This window comes from Triticum aestivum, chromosome 3D, assembly GCF_018294505.1.
Source record: "Triticum aestivum cultivar Chinese Spring chromosome 3D, IWGSC CS RefSeq v2.1, whole genome shotgun sequence".
NCBI lineage: Eukaryota > Viridiplantae > Streptophyta > Magnoliopsida > Poales > Poaceae > Triticum > Triticum aestivum.
Window position 1 is genome coordinate 556287626 of NC_057802.1, and position 12536 is coordinate 556300161.

The 12536-nt window shown below is 42.7% G+C and overlaps 1 protein-coding gene across 1 annotated transcript; it reads right to left on the reverse strand.

Annotated features, from left to right (window-relative positions):
* Positions 1–3410: 3410 nt before the first annotated feature.
* Positions 3411–6029, reverse strand: LOC123075406 (very-long-chain 3-oxoacyl-CoA reductase 1-like). The gene is made up of 4 exons (XM_044498018.1): positions 5629–6029; positions 4793–5081; positions 4381–4450; positions 3411–3860 (listed from the first exon to the last, which is right to left on the reverse strand). Exons 1-4 carry the CDS (start codon positions 5981–5983, stop codon positions 3534–3536), a joined length of 1041 nt encoding a protein of 346 aa, XP_044353953.1. The 5' UTR covers positions 5984–6029; the 3' UTR covers positions 3411–3533.
* Positions 6030–12536: the final 6507 nt, after the last annotated feature.

Sequence of the window (12536 nt, forward strand, 5' to 3'; positions counted from 1 at the left end):
TGGTGGTACAAAGTGGCAACGACGAGATGCGTCAGGTACGACCGACCACCGACAGTGTTCTAACGACAAACCTAAGAGGCTGGCACATCAATCTAGTTTCCTCCTTCCTTCCACCTCCATGGCGGTAGAGAATAAGGGGAGGGTATCTCAGCTACACCCATGGTTTAAAAACCGACTATACTTGCAGTCAAACCAAAAAAAGTAAACCTACAATCTCGATGGTTGTTTGAAGAAAAACATTGTAATTCTGCCTAGACGTTAACTGATTGACTTTACACCAGTCAACCGAGTCCATGAACGTGGAGATAGGCAGCTGATGAGCCTTCGCTGAAGGGAGGGGCAAATGGGCCGGCCCAGCTGATGAGTTCTATTGATAGAGTCCCAACCAGATAGTTGAAGTATCGAACTTATTTTGAAAATTATCGAAAAATAGAAATTGAACAATTTGTAAAATTCCGTTTAACATTTTATTAACATACGGTGAACATTTTTAATAATGATGAATTTTTTTAATACACGGTGAACATATTTGAAAAAATTGATTATATGCATTGAAATTTTTTTTAATACGCATTGAACATTTAAAAAATATATGTTGAACAATTCTCGAATACACATTGGAATTTGTTTGTGGTAATATACACAGAACAAATTCAAAAAACACTGGAACATTTGTATATTCAGTGAACAATTTCTAATACACGCAATGAACATTGTATAAGACAGGAAAAAGGAAATTAAAAAAGGAAAATAAAATAAATAGAAACCGAAACAAAAAAAAACAGAAAAGAAGTGAACCGCGTAGCGACCGTAGGCCGGCCCAAATTGGGGCGTCGGCAGATCAAGCTTCAGGAAGACCCACCCTATTAGACGCGTCAGGCGCCCGTTACAAGTGTTTTTACAAACAGGCGCCTGAAGCGCCCCCGTGTTGGGCCGGCCCATCTAACATTTGTTTTCATGTGTCTTAATTCGCAAAAAAGTGCCACGTTTGAGAATCAATCAAGCGACTTCGCTCCTAAGGGTACGCTGGTGTAACCACCAGGCCACCCCGTTCAGATCAAAATTTTAATTTTTCATCTCTTTAATGCGTTTTTCATCTTTTTCTCTCTTTTTCCTGGTTCGATGTTTTTTCTCAAATACGTCAACATTTCTTTAAATCGATGAATTTTTCCAGAAATTTGATTAACATTTTATAAATTGATTACCATTTTTTCAAAACCCATGATATTTTTTAATTTTGATGAACTTTTTATTAATTATGAGATCTTTAAAAAATCCATGAACTTTTTTTGAATTTTGATGAACTCTTTTTCAAATTCAACGAACCTTGTTTAAACTCGGTGCACTTTTTTCAAATGGATATTTTTTTTCGAAATTGATGAACTTTTTCAATTTTTGAACTTTTTTCAGAATTCATAGTCTTTTTGGGAATTTCGTTTCAAATAATTAATTCTGGGTTTATAATATTTTTTTGCGGTAACGGTTTATAATATATCTCTAGGAGAAGGGTCAACTAGGCCTCGTTTCTTAAAGTGGACTAGCTTGGCAGCTTGGTGTGGTGGTTCTGACATTGTTTACTCTTCATTTAGGTTAGCACCAAACTAGCGCTTATAGTGCCGAATAAGAGTTCCCAAAGCATCAGTGAAGCCACGGCTATTTGACGCATGTGGGCGTCAGATATGATCTGCCTCTTTCTAGTTCGCCCCCTCCTGATCACAAATTGCAAGCCCAATTGGTATTAGGTTGTTGGGCATGCAGCGGCTCAAGGTCAATGGTCCTATTCCTAGTTTCACATGATTTTTTTATTTTGCTAGAAGAACACTTTTTTTATAATTTACTAGTTTTCCCCTAAAAGGCCAACATACTTAAAAACCTGGATGAGGCCTTGGTTCCCTTTTTTCGGTCAGACCGCCGGTCCGGTTCTTAAAACCATGTTCAAATTTAAGCTCTTGTTTGATGTTGATCTTCCACTCTTGTGAGTATTGACGTCAAATACTTAATTTCATATGATCATTTCAAGGTGTGCATTTTGCATTTATGGTCGCCGAGTCATCCTAAAACTCACATAAAAAATAAGGTTAATATGATATTCACTGCAACCATACCAAAAAATAGTTTGGTATTTACCAACCAAACTGTATTTTTTTCATACCATATTACCAAAGAATGAAAACATTATTTACCAAAACAAAAAACTATTAAAAAATCATGTTGACTCACGGGCCCTATGTGTCGACGTATTTGTGATCTATATATGTAGTTAATTTTAGGTTTTTCTAGTTCCACCTATAATAGAGTTTGTAACGCTATGTATCAACCATGATTATGTGTTATTATAGTTGATCTACGTAACACATTTCACTAACACATATTTATATGTTACCATTCGAAAAACTATGTAACACATTCGACCAACACATATTTATATGTTACTATTACAATATCACTGTAACACATTTTGAGGCAGTATATAGTATGTGTTACTGCCTGTCGTTCGACACAAAATGATGTGTTACATTAATTTTCATTGTCACACATTTTTTAATCTGTTTTGTTGTAGTGTTACCGGTAATAAAAGTAGTTTGACTTTAAGAAACAATTCTGTCACAAATAGGCTACTTGTCATAGCCTTAGTAAAAATCTAAACAACACAGTTACTCAAACTAATAGGTCTGAAATGCTTCATATCCTTAGCATTAGACACTTTAGGGATAGAAGTAATAATAGCAAAGTTCACACGAAATACATCAAGATTACCATTTTGAAAATATCTTACTAGCCACATAAAGTCATTTTATCCAGAGATCCCAGAATGTTTGGTAGAAAATAAATGAAAGTCCATCAGGGCCAGGGGCATCACCAGCATATGAACTCATAATCGCGGCTTTTATCTCTTCCTCAGAAAAGGATCTTTCCGGAGTAGCATTTCTTCTGCAGTAACTCACTCATTCAGATAAAAAATCAGTATCTAAGTGAATATCAGGTTTTGGTTCAAAAGAAAACATGTTTTTGCAAAAAGAAGAAGTAGCTACTTCCAACATATCAGAAGTATAAGTAACAGTGCCATCAGGTCCATTTAGCTTGGTCAAATGATTCTTACGATGTCTATAGTTAGCAAGGGCGTGGAAATAAGCATTATTGCGGCCTCACTCTATGATTTTTCTATCTCTAGATCTTTGCCACAAGGCAGTTTCCTCTTTCATCCAGATTTTACCCAGTTCAGCCTTAATAATATTCATCCTCTCATAGTCAGAGGCTGACAGAGGGTTAGTTTCAGACAGGACATCCATATCAAACTCCATAAGGAGGGATTTTAGTTGTATATCGACGTATACTATTCAAAGTATAGTGGCCTTGAAAACAATCGCCAATATATAGTTTCACAAATAAGTCACATACTAGTTGATATATATCAGTGATAATGATCGTGGACAATATAAATAAATAATGATTGCCTCTAAGACATACAATTCCAACAAATACAAGGAAGATATGTGTACATACAGACCACCAAATGATGCAGGACAAACTACTTAGACTTGTTTGCAAGGCATACATCCGTTGTTGATGACGTTTGGCCGTGATGCTCTCATCGTCCTGAGGCGCTGGAAACGAACTCTCTGCCATAGGTTCAGCCGGAGGCACAACTCATCGAGCATCCAGTCGGGCACAACATGGCAAATGCACCACTCGAGCCGGTGACCCAGGTTAGGCATGCAGAGCGGGCCATGCCCGATCCAGCACACCGCCGCTCTGGCATACTCATCCGAGGTCGGCATGATTAGCCGGGACAAGAAGCTTCGTCGCTTGCGGGATGCTGTCGCCCCCAACGTCATGTTGGTCTCCACAAACAACGGCACCTGCAGTTGCATGACACATGCCATGGTATTAATTTTGATCCACTCAACGATGATTGTGTTGCGTGTAAATCCATCCATCGCGGCGTACTTAGCAAGCTTTTATACTCCCTCAGTTCCTAAATATTTGTCTTTCTAGAGATTTCAACAAGTGACTACATACGGAGCAAAATGAGTGAATCTACACTCTAAAATATGTCTATATACATGCGTATGTGGTAGTCCATTTGAAATCTTTAAAAAGACAAATATTTAGGAACGGAGGGAGTAGATTCTAATAGCAGATAAATGTTTGTAGATTTTAATTCGAATTGCTATTTTACCTACATAAAGTGCTTGTATTTTGGATTAACTTGTAGGATTCAACAAGACTCTTACATAGGAATGGACACGTATTACACTTTTGAAACATTCAATAGTAATGATAGATTTGGGCTGATGGTTGTAAGGAATACGTAGAAACAAACATGAATTGCCCGTATGCATTTTCATTCTAATATTATAATAGGCCCCACGTACGTACCTGACATTGTACATCGATTCCTCTGGCCCTGTACTCAACGTGAAGGCTCCTGGACAACTGAGCAACGTACCTGAAATGTACTTTTATTGAACTCAGAAAATGTCCTGGTATATCACAGATATATCTATATCTATATAAAAAGATCCAAAGGGGCAGATTCAGTTAATCTCGGCCATCAAATCATGTCAATCCAACAACCTAGAATGCTTCAATGTCGACCGCTCAACAATTTTAACGTGCAGTTAATTTCATACCAAATATATTGTTAATCACATAATAACACGCAAATAATATCCTACTTAATATCCACATGCACTTAATATACTTACAAATCAATGTGCATTGCACGTACACATTGACTAGTCAAATAAAAAAGACAGAAAAGTTGTACTAGGTGGTAGTATCTATGTACCGTTTGGACGCGGCATAGATGGAAAAGAGCGGGAACGACGGGATGGTCAGGGTGGTCCCGGAGCCGATGTTGACGATGGCACCCCTGCCCCGCTCCAACATCCCCGGCAGCACTGCTGCCGTCACCTCAGTCAGCGCCCACAGGTTCACCCGGATCATCCTCACCCAGGCCTCCACGTCCGCCTCGTGCAGATACACCGCGCAGGGCTTCGCTAGGCCGGCGTTGTTTACCAGCACCCCAACGTCGAGCCCCGCCACCGCATGCCGGAGCAGCCGCAGCGCCTCATCACCTGCCAAATATATACGATCAATAAATATAACTAGCATGCAGCTAGTGTCTTGTACGTCCATCGCCTTGTACAGGTGCATTCCGAGAGTCAGCGGAGCATTTAAATTGAACTTAAAATATTTCGGTACATTTGAACTTGCCGACTACAAAACCTACTAAGTAGATACATCCATTTTTGCGACGAGTAATTCGGAACGGAGGAAGTACTTGATATAATCGAGGATGTTGCCTGCCAGGGTGTTTAGCCTTCTGTTTTCCTAGTTACTAGTACTAGTGGTCAGTACTTTTTGTTCAATTTCACTTTTATTAAGATGGCTACAGTGGAAGAAACACTAGGACAGAGCAGGCTCTGGGAAATACTTGTAGTGTCCATTAGTTTTGGGATGCTTTAACAGTATACTTTCTTATACCCATAAGTTTGAACTTGAATTTATTCAAATTCAAATGAAATCTGTTCAAAATAATTGTCCAAGTTTCGGAAATTTCATTAGATTTGTCAGTCAGCAAAATTTTAGCCAAACGAAAAAAATTTCCCTAGCCTTAATTACCTTGAGGCGTGGCGATGAGGGCGAGGTCGACCACGACGATCTTGGTTTGCACGGCGTAGGTGCAAGAGATGTTGTCCGAGATGTCCTTGAGCTTGGCAGGGTCGCGGCCGACGAGGACGAGGTTGATGCCGCGTCGGGCGAGCTCGAGGGCGACGGAGCGGCCCATGCCGGACGTGGGGCCGGTTACCACGGCCCAGGCGCCGTAGCGGTGGCAGAGGTCAGTGGGGCGGCGCAGCAGCAAGAGCAAGTGGGAGAGGATGCGGAAGGCGACGGCAGCGACGTGCAGAGCGCCAAGGATGGCGAGCGAGACGAACCATGCCGCCTCCTGCTGCTGCCGGAAGAGGAGAGCCCCCATCTTCACTCTCTTTTTTCTCTTGCAGACCGATCCATATCTTCTGTAATCTGTATTAAACATCTCAGTGCACCAGTAGGTCGATCCGGACATAATGGAAACTACTGTACATCTCAGTGAACTGGCAGATCGATCTGTATCAGTTAATGGAAACTACAGTATAGTACAATCAATGGAGGAGGACACAAGGACTAATCAACACTGTTGCAACGTGAGCTGTGCAAGTGGAAGCATGGTGCTCAGTGTGGTGTGTGTGCGCGCGCGCCACACAAAAGGAGTCTCATCTTCGTTCTCCACCGTGTACCAGGCTGACTATGGCCATCACTTGAAGATGTTTACTGTGGGAGTAAATGCCTTCGACCTGGCCTCGCCCAACCCTACGTTAAGGTTTCTTTCCAGAGAGTCCTGGGGTCCGGCGAGTCGCTGGATCTCGATTAAGAAGTGGGACCTAAACCTATCTTTTTCTTCGGAACAATGGAGCGAGCAACTGATTTATTGAAAAATAATACATACTGATGTATGCGGTCCGATGAGTGTTGAGGCTCGCGGTGGGTATCGTTATTTTCTGACCTTCACAGATGATTTGAGCAGATATGGTTATATCTACTTAATGAAACATAAGTCTGAAACATTTGAAAAGTTTAAAGAATTTCAGAGTGAAGTGGAAAATTATCATAACAAGAAAATAAAGTTTCTACGATCTGATTGTGGAGGTGGATATTTGAGTTATGAGTTTGGTCTTCATTTTAAACAATGTGGAATAGTTTTGCAACTCACGCCACCTGAAACACCACAGCGTAATGCTGTGTTCGAACATCGTAACCGTACTTTATTAGATATGGTGCGATCTATGATGTCTTTTACCGATTTACCACTATCGTTTTGGGGTTATGCTTTAGATACGGCTGCATTCATGTTAGATAGGGCACCATCTAAATCCGTAGAGACGACACCATATGAACTGTGGTTTGGCAAGAAACCGAAGCTGTCGTTTCTTAAAGTTTGGGGCTGCGATGCTTATGTGAAAAAGCTTTAACCTGATAAGCTCGAACCCAAATCGGAGAAATGCGTCTTCATAGGATACCCAAAGGAGACTATTGGGTACACCTTCTATCACAAATCCGAAGGCAAGATATTCGTTGCTAAAAATGGATCCTTTCTAGAGAAGGAGTTTCTCTCGAAAGAAGTGTGTGGGAGGAAAATAGAACTTGATGAGGTAATTGTATCTTCTCCCGAATTGAAAAGTGGTTCATCACAGAAATCAGTTCCAGTGATGCCTACACCAATTAGTGAGGAAGTTAATGATGATGATCATGAAACTACAGATCAAGTTACTACCGAACCTCGTAGGTCAACCAGAGTACGTTCCGCACCAGAGTGGTACGATAATCCTGTTCTAAAGGTCATGTTACTATACCATGACGAACCTACGAACTATGAGGAAGCAATGATGAGCCCAGATTCCGCGAAATGGCTTGAGGCTATGAAATCTGAGATGGGATCCATGTATGAGAACAAAGTATGGACTTTCGTTGACTAGCCCGATGATCGGCAAGCCATAGAGAATAAATGAATCTTCAAGAAGAAGGCTGACGCTGACGGTAATGTTACTGTCTACAAAGCTCGACTTGTTGCGAAAGGTTTTCGACAAGTTCAAGGAGTTGACTACGATGAGACCTTCTCACCCGTAGCGATGCTTAAGTCTGTCCGAATCATGTTAGCAATTGCTGCATTTTGTGATTATGAAATTTGGCAAATGGATGTCAAAACCGCATTCCTTAATGGATTTCTTAAAGAAGAGTTGTATATGATGCAACCAGAAGGTTTTTTCCATCCTAAAGGTGCTAACAAAGCGTGCAAGCCCCAGCGATCCATTTATAGACTGGTGCAAGCATCTCGGAGTTGGAATATATGCTTTGATAGTGTGATCAAAGCATATGGTTTTATACAGACTTTTGGAGAAGTCTGTATTTACAAGAAAGTGAGTGGGAGCTCTGTAGCATTTCTAATATTATATGTGGATGCCATATTGCTTATTGAAAATGATATAGAATTTCTGAATAGCATAAAAGGATATTTGAATAAGAATTTTTCAATGAAATACCTCGTTGAAGCTGCTTATATATTTGGCATCAAGATCTATAGACATAGATCAAGACGCTTAATTGGACTTTCACAAAGCACATACCTTGATAAAGTTATCAGGAAGTTCAAAATGGATCAGTCAAAGAAAGGGTTCTTGTCTGTGTTACAAGGTGTGAAGTTGAGTCAGACTCAATGCCCGACCACTACAAAGGATAGAGATAAAATGAAAGCCATTCCCTATGCCTCAGCCATAGGTTCTATCATGTATGCAATGCTGTGTACCAGATCTGATGTGTGCCTTGCTATAAGTTTAGCAGGGAGGTACCAAAATAATCTAGGAGTGGATCACTTGAAAGCGGTCAAGAACATCCTGAAATACCTAAAAAGGACTGAGGATATGTTTCTCGTTTATGGAGGTGACAAAGAGCTTGTCGTAAATGGTTACGTCGATGCAAGCTTTGCCACTGATTCGGATGACTCTAAGTCACAAACCGGATACGTATTTATATTTAATGGTGGAGCTGTCAGTTGGTGCAGTTCCAAGCAGAGCGTCGTGGCGGGATCTATGTGTGAAGCGGAGTACATAGCTGCTTCGGAAGCAGCAAATGAAGGAGTTCATATCCGATCTAAGTGTAATACCTAGTGCATTGGGTCCAATGAAAATCTTTTATGACAATACTGGAGAAATAGCCTTAGCGAAGAAATCAAGATTTCACAAGAGAACCTAACACATCAAGAGACGCTTCAATTCCATCCGCGATCAAGTCAAGGAGGGAGACATAGAAATTTGCAAAATACATACGGATCTGAATGTTGCAGACTCGTTGACTAAGCCTCTTCCACGAGCAAAACATAATCAGCATCAAGACTCCATGGGTGTTAGACTCATTACAATGCAATCTAGATTATTGACTCTAGTGCAAGTGGGAGACTGAAGGAAATATGCCCTAGGGGCAATAATAAAGTTGTTATTTATATTTTCTTATATCATGATAAAAGTTTATTATTCATGTTAGAATTGTATTAACCGGAAACTTAGTACATGTGTGAATACATAGACAAAACAGAGTGTCCCTAGTATGCCTCTACTTGGCTAGCTCGTTAATCAAAGATGGTTAAGTTTCCTGACCATAGACATGTGTTGTCATTTGATGAACGGGATCACATCATTAGAGAATGATGTGATGGACAAGACCGGAGAGCTTAGCATAATGATTGTTTAGTTTTATTGCTATTGCTTTCTTCATGACTTATACATGTTCCTCTAACTATGAGATTATGCAACTCCCGAACACCGGAGGAACACCTTGTGTGCTATCAAACGTCACAACGTAACCGGGTGATTATAAAGATGCTCTACAGGTGTCTCCGAAGCTGTTTGTTGGGTTGGCATAGATCAAGTAGGATTTGTCACTCCGTGTATCGGAGAGGTATCTCTGGGCCCTCTCAGTAATGCACATCACTATAAGCCTTGCAAGCAATGTGACTAATGAGTTAGTTACGGGATGATGCATTACGGAACGAGTAAAGAGACTTGCCGATAACGAGATTGAACTAGGTATGATGATACCGACGATCGAATCTCGGGCACGTAACATACCGATGACAAAGCGAATAACGTATGTTGTTATGCGGTTTGACCGATAAAGATCTTCGTAGAATATGTAGAAGGTCAATATGAGCATCCATGTTCCGCTATTGGTTATTGACCGGAGATGTGTCTCGGTCATGTCTACATAGTTCTTGAACCCGTAGGGTCCGCACGCTTAACGTTCGATGACAATTTGTATTATGAGTTGTGTGTTTTGGTGACCGAAGTTTGTTCGGAGTCCTGGATGAGATCACGGACATGACGAGGAGTTTCGAAATGGTCGAGAGGTAAAGATTCATATATTGGAAGGTTATATTCGAGCATCGAAATGGTTCCGAGTGATTCGGATATTTTAGCGGAGTACCGAGGGGTTACCGGAACCCCCCGGAGAAGTATTGGGCCAACATGGACCTAAGGGAGAGAGAGGGAAGCCCGCGGGGGGGGGGGGGGGGGGGGGGGGGGGGTGGCGGCCCCCCTCCTAGGGAGTTCGAATAGGACAAGGAGGAGGGGGCGCGGCCCCCCTTCCCTTTCCCTCTTCCTCTCCTTCCTTTTCCCTCCGGTGGAAGAAAGGAAAAGGGGGGGGGGTCGAATCCTACTTTGACTAGGAGTCCAAGTAGGACTCCCCCCCATGGCGCGCCCCTCCTGGCCGCCGGCCTTTCTCCTCCCCTCCTTTATATACGTGGGCAGGGGGCACCCCAAAGGCACACCAATTGTTCTCTTAGCCGTGTGCGGTGCCCCCCTCCACAGTTTACTCCTCCGGTCATAGCGTCATACTGCTTAGGCGAAGCCCTGCGCAGATCACATCACCAACACCGTCACCACGTCATCGTGCTGACGGAACTCTCCCTCGACCCTCTACAGGATCAAGAGTTCGAGGGACGTCATCGAGCTGAACGTGTGCTAAACACGGAGGTGCCGTACGTTCGGTACTTGGATCGGTTGGATCGTGAAGACGTTCGACTACATCAACCGCGTTAACATAACGCTTCCGCTTTCGGTCTACGAGGGTACGTGGACACACTCTCCCCCTCTCGTTGCTATGCATCTCCAAGAGATATCTTGCGTGATTGTAGGAATTTTTTTTGAAATTGCATGCTACGTTCCCCAACAGCCCCTCCCCCGCTCCCTCCGCCTGGTCCGGCCGAAACCCGAGCCGGGGCTGCGCCCCGTGAAGCCGGAGCTGCGCCCCGTGAAGCCGGAGCACACGGACATGGTGGCCCCCAACAACTAGGCCGCCCTCAAGTGGGTGAGGGAGGACTACGTCCGCGAGCAGGTGCTCTGCCAGCGCCGGGCATACGCGGAGCTCCAGGCCCGGCGCCGTGGACGCGAGGAGGGTGATGCCATCGTCCTCGATAGCGACGAGGAGGGCGAGGCCGGGCCGTCCAACCCCCCACCGTGTGTCGGCGACCCTGGACAGGGGTGTAGTAGGGAGGGCGGCGGCTCCGGTGGGGCGCGCGACGACGACGACGGCGGCGGCGGGGACTACACCCGTTTCTACAGGCTCCTCAGCATGTAGATGGCGGGCGGCGGCCGCGGCGTAGCAGGGCTAGGCGTAGTTCTAGGCGTAGTTTGCATGTTTATCTGTTTTTATACAAATTTCTATGAAATATCGCCGAGTTTGTGCCAGATCGCCGAGTTTGTACAAATTTCTATGAAATATCGCCGAGTTCGCGCGATTTTGGCGGTGACCTGGGGGCGTCGACTAGGAACGCAATCGCCCCCACGCGCCAAGCAAACACCGGTTCGGCCCCAGGCGGCTCTTTTTCGGCGTCCTGAGGTGCCGAACGGCTGGAGATGCTCTAAGGCCAGGTGGAATATTCGTCTCTAACAGTGAATACATTCTTGCGTCCATGGTTTGCTATCTCAAATACATCACTACCATGTTTGCTGCAATTACCCATGTTGCAATTGCGGCCCATATTTTTGCTTCAGTTATCCATGTTGCAACTTGGTAACTTCGGAGCACCAAAAAAGTCAACGATACACCTGACAAAGATAAGTTTTGTAATCCAATAGCAATGTGTGAATAGTAGGGTAACTCACACATTAGGCAGTGATAACTTATAAGCTCGAAAAAACATCGTAAAAACATCCTGAATGATATTTTAAACTAGTAACTACTCCACTTGTCATAAAATATATTAGGCATGTTTAAGCATGGTGTTGATGCACGAATTTGACCACTAATGTGTAGTAAATGATATGTATCGAGAATTATAAATGGTATTGTTGCATTCGTCTTGCAAAATTATTCCACATCCTATGTATTTATACTAATTTTGTGCACATACTAAAAATGCAAGTCATAGACTCGTAGTTAAAGTTGTAAGTCTTTAACAGCGAAAATCAATGGTGCCTTATATTTTGGGATGGATGGAAGTATTTATGAATGTTCGAAGCCGGTAGCGTGTGACTCACACAATACTAGGTGATAATTTATGAGCTCCAAAAATGTCGCAAAAACATTTCAAATGACATATGATTTTGAACCTAGAATTATAGATGATTAGCCCAGTAAATCACATAGTCTACCATGTGAATTTTCAAACCAAAAAAATTATATCAGAAATATCTAATTTTAAAGATCCCGTCCCGATGAGTCTAGTGGTAAAAACATATCTTAAATCAGATTGGTCATTCAAGAGATAAGATATTTCAATGTTTCAAATAGGAAAGAATCTTGCACTTTTTGTCCTCTACTGCATGCATGCAATGTGATGCTCTTATTTTTCCTATCTCACCCTAGATACACATGAAGATGGCATTTGTGAAGAGTCCCCACCATAAAGTCTCTTGGACAAAGGAGATCGTTGGAGCACATTAATGTCACTGCACGAACCTGGCGTGCCAAAGAAAGCATGCCAAATCCATAAGTCCATC